Source organism: Sinocyclocheilus rhinocerous, unplaced genomic scaffold (assembly GCF_001515625.1).
Source record: "Sinocyclocheilus rhinocerous isolate Xijiao unplaced genomic scaffold, SAMN03320098_v1.1 scaffold53, whole genome shotgun sequence".
Lineage (NCBI taxonomy): Eukaryota > Metazoa > Chordata > Actinopteri > Cypriniformes > Cyprinidae > Sinocyclocheilus > Sinocyclocheilus rhinocerous.
This window is the reverse complement of record NW_015645538.1, coordinates 3,221,496-3,239,825: the sequence shown is the minus strand read 5'-3', so window position 1 is coordinate 3,239,825 and position 18,330 is coordinate 3,221,496. Positions and strand designations below refer to the sequence as shown.

At 37.1% G+C, this 18,330-nt stretch overlaps 3 protein-coding genes, 1 non-coding gene and 1 pseudogene across 5 annotated transcripts; 2 read left to right on the top strand and 3 right to left on the bottom strand.

The window, feature by feature from the left end:
* The window catches only part of LOC107706143 (uncharacterized), an 8,125-nt pseudogene extending 6,702 nt beyond the window's left edge, over nucleotides 1-1,423 (top strand).
* A 1,946-nt stretch (nucleotides 1,424-3,369) lies between these two features.
* Nucleotides 3,370-6,572, bottom strand: abhd5b (abhydrolase domain containing 5, lysophosphatidic acid acyltransferase b). Its single transcript, XM_016509752.1, has 7 exons — nucleotides 6,511-6,572; nucleotides 6,032-6,117; nucleotides 5,544-5,952; nucleotides 5,310-5,458; nucleotides 4,538-4,649; nucleotides 4,263-4,449; nucleotides 3,370-4,183 (listed from the first exon to the last, which is right to left on the bottom strand). The coding sequence occupies exons 1-7, from the start codon at nucleotides 6,549-6,551 to the stop codon at nucleotides 4,076-4,078; spliced, it is 1,092 nt and encodes a 363-aa protein (XP_016365238.1). The 5' UTR covers nucleotides 6,552-6,572; the 3' UTR covers nucleotides 3,370-4,075.
* Nucleotides 6,573-7,440: 868 nt separating this feature from the next.
* trnap-agg (transfer RNA proline (anticodon AGG)) lies at nucleotides 7,441-7,512 on the bottom strand. The gene has a single exon. It is a non-coding gene; the product is annotated as a tRNA-Pro (tRNA).
* A 624-nt stretch (nucleotides 7,513-8,136) lies between these two features.
* LOC107706260 (60S ribosomal protein L14-like) lies at nucleotides 8,137-10,656 on the top strand. The gene is made up of 6 exons (XM_016509929.1): nucleotides 8,137-8,218; nucleotides 8,882-8,983; nucleotides 9,127-9,221; nucleotides 10,143-10,242; nucleotides 10,395-10,448; nucleotides 10,555-10,656. Exons 1-6 carry the CDS (start codon nucleotides 8,216-8,218, stop codon nucleotides 10,618-10,620), a joined length of 420 nt encoding a protein of 139 aa, XP_016365415.1. The 5' UTR covers nucleotides 8,137-8,215; the 3' UTR covers nucleotides 10,621-10,656.
* A 1,179-nt stretch (nucleotides 10,657-11,835) lies between these two features.
* LOC107706259 (shugoshin-like 1) lies at nucleotides 11,836-16,752 on the bottom strand. 2 transcript variants are annotated; one of them, XM_016509927.1, is made up of 9 exons: nucleotides 16,212-16,752; nucleotides 15,569-15,768; nucleotides 15,299-15,342; nucleotides 14,666-14,730; nucleotides 13,728-14,573; nucleotides 13,501-13,641; nucleotides 12,531-12,695; nucleotides 12,134-12,299; nucleotides 11,836-12,024 (listed from the first exon to the last, which is right to left on the bottom strand). In XM_016509927.1, the coding sequence occupies exons 1-9, from the start codon at nucleotides 16,357-16,359 to the stop codon at nucleotides 11,892-11,894; spliced, it is 1,908 nt and encodes a 635-aa protein (XP_016365413.1). In that variant the 5' UTR covers nucleotides 16,360-16,752; the 3' UTR covers nucleotides 11,836-11,891. The 2 variants fall into 2 exon arrangements, with proteins under 2 accessions (XP_016365413.1, XP_016365414.1); XM_016509928.1 differs by having other exon boundaries at nucleotides 12,134-12,233.
* Nucleotides 16,753-18,330: the final 1,578 nt, after the last annotated feature.

Here is an 18,330-nt window from a genome sequence, read left to right as displayed (position 1 = left end):
GTGATATAAGTTATTTCATTATTTCATGATTTTTTTTTTTTACGGAAAAGGGGACGTCAGAGTGCCCTTGTGTTGAAAGTAAGTGTTCATTGTTACTTTGAAAGGGCTGTCAGTAGCATATAATATTCTTATTAAACATTTGAAAACTAATAACTAATCATTTGGTCACATACTGTAGCTTAACATTATATTTTATTTTTACAATTAATTGGCATTATATTTTAGTGTAATAAAATAAAAAATAATATTATTTTACGTTGAATAGGAAATGTTGCTGTTGGAGCCGACGCTGTCCAGTCTTCCATATACAATCATTTAGGAGCTGCTCAAAATGCTGTCGATGGCAAAAAGGAGTCAAATTACAATCTCGGGTCCTCCACTCACACTGCAGGGGATAATGATCCCTGGTGGAGAGTTGACGATGAAAACCTACAATGTAACCAGGGTTAGCATCACTAATCGAGGAGACTGTTGTGCAGAGCGGATAGTTGGTGCTCCGATCCGTATTGGCAACACCCTGGAAAATAACAATAATACGCCGTTCACTTGCAGAACGCAAGCTTCTAGAGGGCACATAACTCTGAAGTAATGAATTTAGTGGTGGTTTTGTAGGCAAACATTAATGCCTTGAATTTAATGTGAGCAGCTACTGGTAGCCAGTGCAAATTGATGAACAGAGGTGTGACATGCGTTCTTTTCGGCTCATTAAAGATTAATCTTGCAGCGGCATTTTGGATTAATTGTAGAGGTTTGATAGAAGTGGCTGGAAGACCTGCCAAGAGAGCATTGCAATAGTCCAGCCTGGATAGAACAAGAGCTTGAACAACATTAAAATTAAATTTAAAAAGCTGGGTAATCTGGTTGCAAGTAACAGGGTGCAGGGGTTAAAGACTAAATGCTGGTTTAGTTATTAAGCTTGAATTTCCCATGCATTAAAGAAAAAATGTTTGTTGGACCATTATTTCTTACAATAATGGACGAGGCCAATGATATTGACATTTTTTAAGGCTACTATAAGTTTACACTACATATAACATAACTCAAATGGACAGTAAATGCAGTAATCGCAAAACAATAATTTTCTTTATCCACCTGAGCTACAGCGCATAATTTACTCAATGATCCTTCCAAGATGGCTCCTTCAGTTTTTGTGTGTCATAAAGCTTGAATTATTTGAATGTTGTGATTTCTTTGACAGGAGTGAACTATAACCTTGTCCATTTTAGGTAAGCATGGTCTTATATGCACACTGAGTAAAACATCAAGATTTGGGATGTCTATACACAGCAAAGGCTGAATCTCAGTGTAAAAGGAGTGAGACTGAGTTTGAATCGTTGAGTGAATTATTTGAATAAATATTGTAATTTATTTTATGTGATCTTGCTCTTGCAGATTGGAAGTCAACCAGTGCGATGATGTTTGATGTTTTGGGTTGGGGGCAGGGGTTAAATTGGGATTTGTTATGTGGGGGGGTGCTCTATGGTATCCAGCTCATATGTATATATATATATATATATGTGTGTGTGTGTGTGTGTGTGTGTGTGTGAGTGAGTGTGTTTTTTTTTTAACACAAAACAGGAACGCCCTCTAAAGCCTCACAGTGGTGCAGGCAACCGGGTGTGACAGTTTGATTGGGGATGGAGCTGAACTCTGCAGGACGGTAGATCTCCAGGAGCAGGGTTAGAGACCCCTGGCCAATGGATACCAGGCCTGCTGGCCAGTTGCTCTTTCTGACTGCTAGAGGTCGCCATTTTATCACAATTATAATGCAGCATAGGCTAAATATTGAGAAAGGCAGTGGGCCTTTTATTAACTTTAAAAACTTTTTGCCCCACATGTACAACAAGTCATTTAGACATTTGCAACAGTTTGTTTTTTTACACATACAGATTGGTTCTATGCAGTCAATCCGTTTTGCAGTTCTTTAAACTGTTGTTTTCGCTTGCAAATCACTGTTCACAGGCTTGCAGTGCTTTTGACCGTCTTTTGGCGACAAAAACGTGCCAAAAGTGTAAGCGCGGAAAAATGGAAGTCAGAAGCATGCAGATCATATTTATTTTGCGTTAGCATGAAGCTGCTGTTTCACAATACATGAATTACACTTACGAGTAACAGTAAAATGCTGCAAATATTTTTTTTCTTGCGCTTGAAACACGATTTACACCTTTACAAAGCTTCTCTTGCGCATGCAAATTTTATTTACGCTTACAGTCTTATGTACACTTCCACAACTCTTACCCTGCGTATGCAAATCTTTTTGACGTCATTCTACCTTCATACAAAGGTGTTTGAAAATGTTTGCTATTGAGATATGTTTGTGATATTTTGAATGCAGTGCTTCATTTAGCAAGAGACGTGAGGCATTTTGTGTGTGCAATTCTTGGATTTGTGTGTAAAGTTTTGAAAAAAAGAGGCAAAGTTTTGAAAATGTGTGTAAAAGCAGTTGAAAAAAAAACCTGTAAGAAAAACTGTAATAACTAGATTGAAAAGTTTGAAAGACAAATGTATGCTGGCTTGTCTTAAAGTCTTGTTTAAAACATGTCTTCTTTAGTGATACAAGCTCAGAAACATTTATAACCTGTTGAAGTTTTTTATGTTGTGTATTGACTTGGTGCAATGATGGATATTGAAATGTTGTTATTTATTTTTCCGTAAATAAACATGTGCAAACAATATACTAGCTCTTGTGAATTTATTACATTGTGCAGCTGTCTCTTTAATACCGCGTGGTTTACATGTTGCTGCTGATTGGGCTGACATTTTTGACACACCCACCAAACGAGAAAACGTATATCTCAAACCCAGTTGCAGACCGTTGCACACCGTTTCCAGGAAACATGTCGTTCAAACCGGAAACCGAAGCAAAACGTTGCGCACCGGTTTGAGCTTGAACTTGCCCCAGTTAATCATGTGACATGAAAACCCACGAAATTTGACTATAAAAATAAAGAATTCAGGGCCAGATGTTGTGGGTTAAACAAAAGATAACTTCTCTTTAACACAGATGGCTATATAGTTTTAAAAAATGTGTAAAAAACATTCAGTACTTTCAACCTACAAATCACATCATACCTTAAAAATAGCTAAATGAGTTTACGATAGAATTAAATCCACCTCCTTCACCTTCTCCTTCACTACTCTTGCCTGCTGGTTTTTATAGACAGCTCTAATGAAAACAATTAATTAAATAATTACATAAATCAATTAATTCATAAAAAAATTAATTTAGTTCATTGTGTGTTAAGGGTTTGATTATACTTAAATAAAACACATAACACAAGCACTAATATTTAATAGTATTTAAGTGTTTATTATTTATTTTAAAAAATGGTATTTCTAAAAAAAACATTTTGTAAGTTTGGTCTGAGCTCTTGATGCTTTTACAACGTTTTCACCAGCAGGTGTCTCAAGTGCTTCGAAACATCGAATCATTTTTCGAAGCAATTGGTTCAATTGATTCAATGCTTCGAAAAGCTTCGTTTCTCCCATCACTACATTTTAGACATATTCCTTGCCATTGACAAAGTAATGACCGCTTAAAGCATCAGAAAACAACGGGATCGTCCGGGATTTGAACCCGACCTCTCACTCAAAAAATCACACCCCCGTGTAACTGTGAGCATCTGCCAGCTAGTGCCACCCAGCGGTCACACACTAAACTGCGTTCATCCGGAAGGCACGTTTTCTGTCAGCATTCAAAAGCAAACCAGCATACAAAAGCAAAGCCGTTTATTTTTGTAATCTTCTTATTTTTGCTTGCGTAATATGCTGAAATATTCAGAAGTACTGAAGATTTTCCTAATTAAAATAAATTACTTTGTCGTTGTTGTCATATAACATGTTACATGAGTATTTACCTACGCATAGGCCTATGTATTTTGTAAAGCACGCTTGCAGAAAGCTATAAATGATCGAGCAAGTTTTAATCTTTTTTCCTTTATATTTTCTATATATCCTCCTCCTCTGGCTCTCATTTCACACCTTCATCTAATCCTCCTGTCACGTACATGACTTTGGCTCATATAGCCTACCCTCTCCACCATGCAATTTTTGTTCATTTTTCTCTCTCTCTCTCTCATTCATCCTTCCCATTGTGCTTGACATTATTGCATATCTTGAGCACAGCCTGGTTGAAGTCCTCCGATTGGTCCGCGAATACGTAGTGACCTGCACCCTGAATGACCTTAAGGAATTAGGAAGAAAAAGGTGACTGTGGGGAGTTTTACAGGGGAAGACAATGTGATCACTGAAATCAAACTTACTATGATTTCTGTGTGTGAGTTGGGTCTCATTTCTTGAATGGCTTTTCCTGATTGGCCATCGATGCTGGAACGTGATCCGTAGATGAAGGTCATGGGAAGAGAGGGACTGATCATCTCCACACGATTCATCATGGGGTGCTGAGGCCATGCGTATGGAATTGTCATGTTTTTAAACGCCGTCTCACCGCTGACCAATCACAAAACAAATGAGTAGGCTTTAATTTATGTCCGTTAGGTCAGAAAGTAGTTATTCCATCCGGGTTCGCGGTTTATACCTGGCTGTTTGTGCGTTCACATGGTATATGTAATCAGCCACTGTGTCATCGGCAAATACAGAAGCATATTTCTGCTTAAAATCTGATCGCAAAAGCTGTAGCAACAAAGGACCTGAAAGAGAAATAAATACGAAAAAGATAGATCAGTCACCTTACTATGGAAGATTTCCAAACCAGCATAAAAAATAAAATGGTTATCATTTATTTATCGTGATGACCTTACGCGGTATTAGGTTATCACAATTGCAATGCGACTTGTTTTTCCTAACTGCATCCTTATTTCTCACATTGTGAATTTAGTATATCTCGCGATTCATTGCATATTTCTTATTAAAGGAAAAAAATATATACACACAATTCAGATTTGTATGTGTGTGTGTGTCTGTTTAAGTTTCAGACCAGTGTTTGAATATTCAGTATTGGGCCTATATATTCCATATGTATTTATTAATATTTTTTTGGCCATTATTTTTATTTTTATATTTTCATTTACATTTAATTTGAGTTTAAAAAATAATAATTTTGTTATGTGCTTTTTTGTTTAGTTTTTTATACTTCTATTTCGTTTTTTTATATTTCAGTTTTAGTTTTAGTAATTTTAATGTCAGCTTACACTTTTTTTCAGTTATAGTTGCCACAGCAAAATTTCTCATTTTTAATTAAGTTTTAGTATTTCAATTAATATTAATATTTTACTTTATTTCAGCTCTATTTTATTTACTGAAAGTGATTTTTACTAGTTTCAGTTAATGATAACAACACTGTTTCACACCCAATGGGCCTGCCAGCCTAAGCAGACCAAGATGGTTAAATGGATTCATTGCTGCCCCGAATACTTTAATCCAGATGGGAACCCAATGCTCCTGAACATTTGGTCTTGCTGCAAAACCCCATGGCTCCACCAACACCAAGTGCTTCAATCTGAGACAAAATCATTATAGCGGACATTAAAAGTATCCTTGAATGATTCAGGATTGCTAAAATGTTATTTGAATTCCAAACACACCTGTGAGGATATTTCAGGGCATATGCAGTAGACACATACCCTCCAAGATCATGGCCAAGGAGAATCATATATTCCAACCCTTCTGCTTTTCTCCAGTCCTCCAGGGCTTGTACAAACTGCTCCTCTGCATCCTTGGCATCCCTGCCGAAAGTCGGTCGACTGCTGCGTCCAAAACCCAACATGTCCAGTGCAAACATGGGCCATCCTTCCAATGCAAGGGCAGGTAGATTTTTTACCCACAGACCCACTCCACCCCCAAAACCATGAAGCAGCACCAGTGGGACCTGACGGCACTGAACCCCAGAGGCTGACAGGTCAGATGAGCTTTCTCTTTCATTAAAGCCAAGAGTCCATATGTAGTTGCCATTAGATATGGGAACATATCCTTGAGTAAACTTCACTTTGATGGCTGAAAATACAATAGAGATGCTGAATGGTTTGTATGGGGATCAGAAACCTTTTAGGAGTTACCCTTACAGTACACTTACGTTTCAGGATTTTGTTTTCTGCTTTTATAAGATAGGAGAGTGAGGTGGGACACCAGGATGGCAGCCAACTGGAGATCCACCACGACCTGTGATATACAGCGAACCGATACAAAATGCACACATTAAGATTTAATAATGCCTGGATTTTTTCTGTTATTGTTTCCATCTTTCTCATCGTTCTTCTGGCTCTTGTGTAAGAACATTTTCTGTCTAATATTTAGAAAATGCCCCTTGGGTATTTCACAATATGATTACATGATCCTTACTTATATTTATTTAACATTTTTCGATATTTCCTATTGTCATTAAAGAGTTGTATATACATTTATGTAGGCCTATGTATTTAACATTATACCAACCACAAGCAAGTAATACAGAATAGAATTTATATTTATATTTATATTTATATTAATAGAATAACATTTATCTCTTTATTTCATGAACACATGCGTATAGAGATGTATACGTGCACAGCTTACCTCCTTTGTGTAAGTACAAATTCCTCTTGATCTGTTCTCATAGTTCCTTGTGTATTGTCATCACTGACATATTATTTTTGTGAGAAAGAGGACTGAAACACAGGCAGTGCAAATAGGGAAGTGGTCAAAGAAGATCCCCAAGGGCCAAACATGCACCTTTCACCCACTCTTGGTTAGAGCGCATATTCATTTTCATTTATAGCTGACAGAGGTCACACATCTCTATTCAACCAAGTGTTGTGCAGTACCTTTGGATCTCTCCAAATTATATACACTACCGTTCAAAAGTTAGGGATCAGTATGATTTTTTAATGCTTTTTAAATAAGTCACTTATGCTTATCAAGGCTGCATTTATTTGATCAAAACTGCATTAAAAACAGTAATATTGTGAAATATTATTACAATTTAAAATAATGGTTTCCATTTGAATATACTTTAAAATATAATTTATTCTAGTGATGGCAAAGCTGAATTTTCATCAGCCATTACAGTCTTCAGTGTCACATGATCCTTTCAGAAATCCTTTAATATGCTGATTTGTTATCATTGTTGAAAACAGTTTTTGGAAACTGATGCTTTTGTTAGGATTACTTGATGAGTAAAAGTAAAACAAATAAAAAGAACAGTGATTATTCAAAATAGAAATCTTTTGTAGAATTTTCTTTCAAAAGAAATTAATACTTAGTCAGCAAGGATATGGTAAACTGATTATACTATATATATATATATATATAAATATAGGCCTATATGATGTTTTAAATTGAAAATCAACAAAGATGAAACAAATAATTAATGATGTAAAGTTTTTATTGAGAACATGATATTTTATTTTATTATTTATTAAATTAAATACGTAATTTAAATAAATGATCATTTAATTGCCATTGTTGCGTGACAGTGATGAGCATTAGAAGCATCTGAAAAAGAAAGGGCTCGTCCGGGATTTGAACCCGGGACCTCTCGCACCCTAAGCGAGAATCATACCCCTAGACCAACGAGCCTCCTGGATAGAGTCCTGGGACAATTTTCTTTCAGCACAAACCTGCCACGTTTAATGTAAAAAGTATATTTACGTGTAACTGTGAGACTCTGACGGGTGCTTGTTACTGCCACCCGGCGGTCACACACTAAACTGCGTGCACTGGAAGCTTTTCTACCACTTCTTGCTATGACCAGTCCAGCACAAAACACCAAAAATGTTTTTTGCTTAATATACTGCATTATTTACAAGTACACGAGATTTTCTAAAATAATATATGTTTACTCTGTGATTTGTTCCAAACCATATTATTAACAGTGCAATTTGGATATGTTCTTTTGAACAGTTCGTATCAAACTGCTTAAAGGATTTGGGCCATTCATAATTACATCACATGGTCCCTGATATACGAACACTTTTCCTTTTTTTTTTTTGATGTGCAGCCTTTATACTTATGCTTAAACTTGCCTGTAATGATTCTTTCTTTTAATAAATAATAATAATAATAATAATAATAAAAGACACTGTCACAGCACACTCTTGGACTTGTATATGATAAACTGTTCAAAAAGGAAAATAAACAGCTCCAATGGCTTTTACATCACAATCCTCTTCCAGTCATACCTACACGTTTGTAGACGCCGCGCATGCGCAGTACTCAAACGGAAGGCTCTTCATTCCAGAGCGGAAGTCCTTGAGTCCTTTTTCTACCACGGTCTGCCATCATGGTGAGTGAACTCACTTACGCGGAGTCTAAAATCAAATAAATATGGTATTTTATAAAATATTACAGGCCAAGAAAGCATCGGAAACGTATATTAATAACACAATGACCCCACATATAGTGTTATTGTAGTATAAGTGAGCCTTATAGCGCTATCGGTGAGAAAATAAGCTTCAGACATGTCTCGAAACAACGTGGTAGAGGGGGTTAGGCCGGATTGACCGGAGTCTACACATAAATTAGCCGTCAGACTCTAAAGTCGTCTTTCACACTTAATTACCAACAAGTGATTTTAAAACACTTAATTACCAACAAGTGATGCTAAAGTAATGAAGACCCTGAAATGAATGCGTTTTATAACGGGAATGCCGTGCTGAGTTCAGTTCTTATGGAGGCATGCGTGATCACTCAGCGGGACGGTTGTGCTGTGGAGTGGACATGAAGCTAGAGACTTTTGGAAAGGGAGAGACTGCCTAAAATATATTATATAGATAAGTGTAGTTATATCTTGTAATTAGATAAGACGTTAAATAAATGCCCGGGGAACAAATAATTGTATACGCACAAAGCGAAGCCAGTCGTTATCACTGCCATTTTCTCACTGGAATAACTTTGAATTGAAAATGCATCAATACTCATCTCCTGTGTCCTGTATATTAATTTTCAGGTGTTTAAGCGCTTTGTCGAGATCGGCCGCGTTGCCTTCGTTGCATTCGGTCCTTACGAGGGCAAACTGGTGGCAATTGTAGATGTCATTGACCAAAACCGGGTGAGTTTTGAATACACCTATACTGTATAATATGAAGCGCACAGTCTTTTCACATTAAAAAGCTTAATGAAAATATATTGCATGGTTAAATCACACATGGCAGTTTTGCAGAGTCATAACAGGTTGTTTTTAATTCTCCCCAGGCACTGGTAGATGGCCCATGCACTGGAGTGAAGAGACAAGCTTTGCCATTCAAGTGCTTGCAGCTCACTGACTACGTCATCAAAGTACCTCACAGGTGAGTTTGTGTCTGGAGCGTTTTTCATATTTTATGGGTACATTGCATGTATTTTGCTGGTCTCATTGTAGTAGTATTTGATCAGCAGTGGTTCTTGAGTATCTTAATTTTGCTCTGCTTTCAAATGTCAAAGAAGTGTTTGTTACATTTTACACAAGTCAGAAGTTATTTTAAAACTTGCGTTGAAAGGGCTGTATTTTGGTTTTAATTGGACACTTCTGAGGTGCCTTTTAATATTAAAATCTCTTTAAATATACTTGCATTTTCATATTTACATGTTTAAAAAAAATGTTCTGGTGCCTTCAGTTCACTTCAGTGCCTCTGCATTCAACTTAATAGACCTTTTGCACATTTCTGAGTTTCTCCGCAGCGGAAGTTGTCATTGTTGGGTTAAGGTCGAGAGCAGTGAATGGGAGAGTACCATAAATATATTTTTGCATCCCCATTTGCTCAAACAGCGAAAGAAAAACTCCACAATAGTGTTTTCATGACTTTCAAAAAGGAAGAAATTTGAGAGAGACTGTTAACGGCAGTTAGAAGAGAGAATGATGTCAAATTTATCGTCCATCCCATAGACTGCATTAGAAACACCCTCGCATTAGCTAGTTTTTTTTGTAATTTGATGCAAAGGTGATGATGTATAGTATAGTTAACATCACAACATTTAAAAAAAAAAAAATCAAAATATAAAAAACTTTCGAGGCTTTACAATGCTGATGACCGTTGAAACGTGTCCTCACAGTCTTGTAGATAGAAAGGGTCTATCTGTATCTGGATGACTGGAATGTAGTGAACTGAAATGTTGGATAAAACTTTTTTTTTGAGTGATGCATTTGTCACTTTTGGTGGCAATTTCGCCCTGAGCACTAGTTAATTTCTGTATGTTTCACTCGTCACCTTTTCTGTTTTGTTTTGCTTCAGTGCCCGTCAGAAGTACGTGAGGCGCGCCTGGGAAAAGGCAGAGGTCAACAAGAAGTGGGAAGAAAGCAGCTGGGCCAAGAAAATTGAGGCCAGAAAGAAGGTATGTAACAACATACAGAGCCGGTTGAGATCTCTTGTGCTTATGCCAGTTGTTATTTGGATGATGATAGTTGAATGAATGGCATCTTTTAGCCTGATCTAGCAATTTCTGCTTCATCTTTTTTTCTTACCATGCTAATTTTCTTTTCACAGAGGGCCACAATGACTGACTTTGATCGCTACAAGGTGATGAAGGCCAAGAAAATGGTATGTTTTGTGAGACTGTAGTACAAAAAAGATCTTGTGGTGTATATGATGCTGCATTGTCAGAAGATATGATTACAAGCTAACCTGTTTTTTTCTCTCTCTGCAGAGGAACAAGATCATCAAGCATGAGCTGAAGAAGCTCCAGAAAGCTGCAGCACGAAAGAAAGCATAAACTTAAATAAACGTGTTTGACTTGTAAACTCGTAAATGTGTGTTGTTTTGTGTCCATTGTCTTATGGCAGATTTTGTACTGGTGGAAAAATTTGTGTACACTTGTATATTTTTGATGAGTTTACACTGTTCTTGATCTCATGAAGAGGAATGGAAAAAAACATGGCACAGATTTTATGATCTATGTGCAACATGAATACAGTGGTGACGTGCATGTATTAGGTATCATGAATGGAAACATTACAATAAGGTCTCATTTGTTAACTTTACTTAATGGATTAGCTAACAATGAACAAAATATTTTTATACAATTAATCTTGATTCTAATAAAATAGATGCTCATGTTAGTTCACAGTGCAGCAATGTTAATATAAAATAAAAAACGTATTAATAATTTTGATATGAACAATTAGATTTAGATGCAGCATTCACTTTTGACAATGTAATGTAGTTAACAAATCAAACCTCATGCCTCATGAACTAGCAATATTTTTTACAGCATTCAAATCTAGGTTAATGTTCATTTTCCATAAATGCAGTACAACTGTTATTAGATCATAATTCATAAAGATTTCTTAATGTTAAACCAATTCTACTTTACTGAAAAGCATTGCCAAAATAATTACGTACTTATTTCATCAGACCAGCCTTTTTATAATATCTAAGTTGATGTCGGCTATATGCAAGTTTTATTAATTTGGTCCTGACTCAATTACTTAATTGTAACTTCAGCTTGAGCTTCATGTAAAGCATTTAGACATCAGAAACTATTTCAGCTGTTTTACTTTATTGGTACCACACAGCTTAAGAGACATGCCTATACTCAGCTGTTTAGGAGTTGATGTATTTTATATGGTCATCCATCGTCAACTTCAATGAAAGTCTTTAAAATGATCATACTATATATTTAATACTTTATGAATGTCTTGGAACTCTATTGTAAACTTACAAGATGGCCTTGACACACAATTTAGTGAAATTAAAATCATCTGAAACCAATCTGTTGAAATGCTTCCAGCTGTAAGTCTAATAAAAATGGTTTTTGGTTCATTTTGTGTAATTGTCTAATTGTAAATGGAAACAAACAATTAAAAGAACAGACTTTATTAATATTCACAAAGTCACGAGATTTAAAAACAATTACATACTCAATTACGTAAAAGACAGTTAAAAATCTAAAGGAAAAAAATTATGCAAAGGTTTAGACAGACAGCAGTGTAATTCTATGAAGTTGAATCATGTTACAAAGGCCTATTAAGTCACATCAGTTATTCAGCGACAACCCACAAAAGACTCATTATATAATTCCATCTTAAGTGAACTCCGACGGGAAGTGGGTTTCTGTTTGAAGATGGGGGAACGCAGGAAACGGGTGTCTGTAAATTTGTCACCACGTCGAAGTTTCCTAAAAAACAAAAAGTGTGTTAGATGACAAAAAGATCATGCCATAAGCTTTAAAAAAAAAAAAATACAATACCAGGCAGTCTGAACAATTTCATTTTCAAAGAACTTACGAGCTGATCGAGGGCTCCTTGTAGTTGACAGTACTCGTACAGCGGCGCTTACGACTGGAGCTTTGAGGGGTGTTTTGAGCAGACATGTGCTTCTGATAGTCTGCGGGGGAGAGATTTGTCATATCACTCAAACCCAAGCCCAGAAAGGAGCGCACAACCAGCACACCTGCAGAAACACAAGTGCATGTGTGTGACAAATTCATTTTCCTTCTACCACTTCTGGAAAAAGTGACCCCAAGAAATGTGATGTTGGTGAGAGAATATTTATAGATAGATGCACATACATGTGATGAGAAACAAGAGATTGATACAAGAGAGCCCAGAACAACAGATGTAACAGAATCTAAAGTCAAATAGCAACAAAAAAAGAAAAGAAAACAAGTGTAAAGGATTTTACCTTTTCTTCTGCCTCTATTCACCAAGGGCATTTCATTTTCCTGGTCGGATGAGCTGCAAGGGTGCTTTGGAAATTCAAATATTGGGCAGTCAATCATCATAAGCTCCGCCTCTCCACCAGGAGTAATTGGGATCGGAGACTCCACTGAAACAACCGAAGGTGGCGCTAAGGGAAAATATTTCTATTGTTAAAACTGGGTTTTTGTAGATTTTATAAAGAAATGCAAGACTTTAGAAGACCCAAGTACAGAAAATTCAAGAAAAAATTCAAGGAAAATTTAAAGAAATACTTCTGTTGTTAAAAAGGGTTTATAAAGATAAATGTAAGACCAAATAAAGAGAATTTAGGGAATACATTGAATGGGCGACAATACACTAATATGGTCTCTAAATGCAAATGTCTTGTATTAGCAATGCTTCAAAGTTTGAAAATGCAATTTCCAACAGATCTCCATTACTTTTGAATTCATTTAGCAAAAAAGGACTTCAATGAATACCTCTGCTCTCAACCACTAGTTTTCCAATGCCATTATCTACAGATTCTTAAATCAAGATACATTTAGAAGCAAAAAGACATAAGATAAAAAGTCCTGTTTTCTTAAAAAAAAATAAAAATAAAGAGTGAGTTTATGATTAAAACAAGATCAATTTAATTCAAAGGAAAACATGTTTTCATACCCTGTTGATTTGTTCTTGTTTAAGCATAAACTTATTGTTTCGTTTCTCAGAAAACAATTTGCGTAGAGGCTTGCATTGGAAAATACTGAGGAAGATATTAATTTTTTTTGCAGTGCATGCAACATTTAATGCTAAATGCATGACTAAATTTAAGAATTTCTGCTCTGATTTAAGATCTTTTGAGGCCTTAATTTGTGGAAGGGAGAATTAACAAGAAAAACCTTTTTGAAAGCTGCAGAAATCCTGAAAAATGCTTCAATGCTTCAGTTTAGTGTTCCAACATACAAAGTTACCTTGGCAGATCTCTTGGCTTGGTTCTGATTGGCTGGGATTCTCAGGAGGAACACAAACTGGTGAATGTGGGAGCAGAAGGCCTGGGTCAAGATCATCGTAGAGATACAGGCCAGTTTCTTCAGTTTCAGGCCCACTTTTTTCTGTAGAACATTAATTTAAAACAATGAAATCAAACCACAGAAAACACAACAGTTTCATATACAAAATAAAATCTTTGAATGCTTACCTGTGTGCTGTATTTTAACATGGTCCTGCTTTTGGCCAGTATTTTCTTTTCCTCTGTTTTCTCTGGCCTCTCGAGCAGACCGTCTTTTAGAGCGAGTCCGTCTGGGTGGTGGACTCCGAGCTCTTCTGGATCTCCTCTTCGGTACGTAAGGAGAATCATCTGCATCCTGTTCATCTTCTGAGAGGCTGTTGTTGGTCTCCATGGCAACAGGACTGGGCAGGACCTCGTCCTCTTTATCCGGAGCATCAGGTAATGGTTTCTCCACAGCTTTGGTTCCTGCTCTGAAAGGCGTTAGATGGATGGCCTCTTCACAGTCGAAGTCAAAGGTGTCATTGCCACCCAACGAGGAGTTAAGGCGATCGGTAGGTGGAAGCGCTGCTCTTGCACGACTCTGAGATCGGTCCCGGCTCTTGGAGCGAGCATGGGGTTTGGGGTTTTCCCATGGTTTCTTCAACGGGGCTCGGTCTGGTTTGCGTCCCCTCTCTGGTTTGGGGCGGGGAGCGGCTTGGGTAGGTTTCTTCTTGGGCTGTCTGGTGGGCCGCTGGGGGGGCTCAGACGTCGAGTGCTGAACGGCTGGGAGTTCAGAAATCTCTAGGTTGAACTCACAGTTCTGCCCTGTTTTTTGTCCAGCTTGTTCCTCATTAAGCTCTTCCTGTTCATGACACACCTCTTGTCTGTTATCAATAATCTCTTCTCTTTTCACATCCAATGTGTCACATTTCTCGACCGTGCCAGAGTCAAAACGTGAGCTTCGCCTCCTCACAACCTCAGAGCGTCTCTTTCGCCTTGTTCCTACTGCGGGGGGCAACGAAACCTGTCTGACACTTCGCCAACCTGGAACAGCCTCTGCAAACATAAACCAGTAAAGATTAAAACTACAAACATACAGACTGTTTATAGTATTCAGCAATTAAGGTGATAAGGATACAGTCCAGTACCTGCAGTAAAAGGTGGTTCTGCTGAGTGATGATCAGGGATATCAGTCTCAACCACATGTACTGGTCTGCACCACAATGACAGTAACAATATGATCATCAATAAGTTGAACGAATCATGAAAAAAAAAAAAGCTGTGTTTTGGTCAAAATGGGTTCTCAAGTATTAGAAATTATTATTCAGCAAGTATTAATTAAATTGATCAAAGTGACAGTAAAGAATTGTATAATGTTACAAAAGAATTATTTCGAATAAATGCTGTGCTTTCGATAAACTAATCCTAAAATAATGCTTTCCACAAACATATTAAACAGCAAAATTATTTTCAGCATTGACAATAATAAGACATGTTTCTTGAAAAGCATATCAGCATATTAGAATGATTTCTGAAGGATCATGAGACACTGAAGACTGGAGTAATGTCTTTTGAAAATGAATTACATTTTAAAATATATGAAATACAAAAGCATTATTTTAAATCGTTATAATATTTCACAATATTGCTGTTTTTAAATCCGTAAATAAAGCCTTGGTGAGCATAAAATACTTTTTTCAAAAACATACAAAAATCTTACTGACCCCAAATGTTATATTTTTTATTAAAAGCTTTAGAGCTGCAGATTTGCTCTTGCTTACTTAGGACTGATGGGCGGAGGTGGACCCATCTCAACAGGAGAAACCTACAAAAACAAGCAGGAAAATGAATCTAGCAGAGTTTTGAATAAGTGTAATAACTACACACACACTTAAATCACATCATTTCATATGCCCATAAAAAGAAAAATCTACATGGATCCTGCACTGCATTTCAACCCATGGCTCCATCCATGAAAACTTTACATATAAGCAACTGCACCACACTAAGTAAGTACTCAGCATCTGCTTGACACCTTGTGTACCTCCCACCTGGGCACTTTCAGCAGGTCTTCGATCTTTAAGTGTCCTCTTCAGCATCAGCAGGTGAAAGATGAGCGCTTGCCTTTCTTTCTTGAGCTGCAGGATGACCCCCTGCGCTTGCTGTACCTTCTCCCTCTCTGTTTGCAGGGCTACTGCAAGAGCTTTGTTATTCACCTGGACACTCTTCAGGACAAATGGCTTCACTGTAGCTGTGGAGGGCAAAATATATTGGAAAAATGAAACTGTGTTGTGATTTGCAGTCCCTTCAATTTTCTTCCAAGCCTGTATGACCTTCTGTGCAACACAAATGGAGATGTTAGGGTTAACGTTAATGGAAAACAATGCAAAGAAAGTGAATGGGGATTGAGGCTGTCAGTCCTTAACATTTCAATTCGATTTCCACAGAAGAAAATCAGTTATATGGGTTTGGAACAATGTGAGGGTGCGTAAATGACACAATTCATAGTTTTATGTCAGTTTTAATAACTGAGATGTGTTTCCATAGACCTGGTACTGGTACTAACGGTATCATTAAAGACAAACTAGAAGTTATAAACACAAAAACACATCAAAAGGTACAACTTAAGTCACAAATATACCAATACACTGGCCACTGGATGCAACACAAAGCCAAATTCTCTTGTAATCTCACCTGTGTGTTTGTTCTTCAGTTTTGACAGGCCGCGGCTGGCAGCTAAAGCACTGGCGAGACGCTTGTTTCTCTTTTCCTTCATTTTGTCCTTGATGTCGTCCAGACTTTGCTGGAAGGACTTCTTCTGCACCACCCGCTCCCGAACCATGGCTGAGCTGCGCACGATCAGTCACACAGCCACGAAATCCAGTGTAAAGTCTATCAGCTGATCAAGATATCAGCTTTTATTTCCATATTACGCCGAGCATCACCAAAACACGGCGTACGTCTTACCCAATTATTTGCCACTATCATAAGATATATAAACAGCTACTTTAGGCCGGATAGTGCGTAAGTTGTGTATTTTGTGCGAGTTGATTCTGTGGCGTATTTCCCGTCGGGGACGTTGATGTTCGAAATCGTGCGCTGCGAGCTCTGATTGGAGGAACAAACGTAGAGTTACGTCACTTTCGCGAGTAGTTCAGACGTCATCCAGCAAATTTCTTCTTCTTCTTCTTCCGTTTTTTGGCGTGTTACATCCTGTGTACATATCGCCACCTACTTTTGCTGTTATGTAGTCAAGGTTTATTTATAATCAATTTCTTCCTTGTTTTTGCTTTTCCTGTTCTTACACACACACATATACACAAATATTCCTGCTTAAAAAATATTCGATGCTCCAGCCCATTCCTTCTCCCCAGGTTCCACCTGGCGCTGCGTGTTCAGCTCCTCCAGAGTAAATCTGTGGTCTCCTAAAGATCCAGAATAGAATAGAGCATCCGCATTCTATATTTAAATCCTTTCACTTAACCCAGTAGTATGTATGTATTTTATTAACATCCTGTATCCTTCTCTATCTCTGTTAAACTCATATCCTAATAAGTATTCCAAATCCTTATTTACCTTACCGTTTTGTTTAAATATGATATTAATTCCTTTCTTTCTTCATCATACCTTGTACAATTATATATTACATGCTCCACTGTTTCTTTCTCCCCACAATTCCCACATAGACCAGTCTCATGTATTCCAGTTATGAACAGTGAAGCGTTCAATCCCGAGTGTCCAAGTCTCATCCTAGTTATTATAACCTCTTCTTTTCTATTTCTATTTCTATCACTTACACTTCTTTTAGTATTAACCATTTTTTAAAATATCACTTACTGATTTATATTCCATCCATATCCTCTCCCTTTGTTATTTGAGTATTCCCAGCAATTATTAAAAATATCTTTAGCTATATGTTTTTCAGAATAACTCTTTAAAGACAACCAATATACCAAAGACAATTTAACTCTCCTCAAACTCAATGCCATTCCATTTGCCTCTACTAATAACGCATTGACTGGTGTTGTTTTAGTTGCTCCTAAGCATATTCTCAGATCAGTATAAATGTGCATACTTGCATAAAATATTTCCTGTATATACTTATTAACATTATATTTAATACTACCCATTTCCTCCCATTCTCTTTTCTCATCCAATATCTCTAAATCAATTTTAACATCAGGGCCCCTTTTCAACCTTAGCTACTCCAATCTCTTTGGATGTAATCTTTTCCCCATTAATTTCTTTCATCTTTAGTAGTTTTTTTCTTTCACTATTATCAGAACTCTCCCTTGTCCTAAACATTTAGCCATAACAACTGTTCCAATGATTTTATCGATCGCTTTGGATAGTCCTATTGGATGCAAATGCTTTCCTGAACTCTTTTCAAATGTCAACATAACTTTGAAACCATTCTCCTCAGTATTTTGTACAGTTTGTTCTCTTGGATTTTCCTGATTTGCTTTGTTCTTTTTTTTAATTGTATCTTGTGTAGTTACCACCATATCCCCACTATCTTCTTGGTCCTTAGAAGATTTCTTACGTTTTGAGTTTTTCTTTCTTGAGTATACCTCCGTAAATCCTGACCTGTCCTCCATTATCGATTCTTCAGAATCTTCATCCATGACTGCACAACAGCAAACTTTTGTTCTCTGCTCTACCTGTCAGAACTTTTCCCCTTCTGCCGACGCAGTTGTTCCTAGGCGCTTTTCTGAACTTCACTGTTTATTTTAATCCGTACTTGAATACTGTAAAACCAGCGATGTCCAACCGGACCAGTGGTTTCTGCCCAGCGCGCCAAATCCGTGGCGTC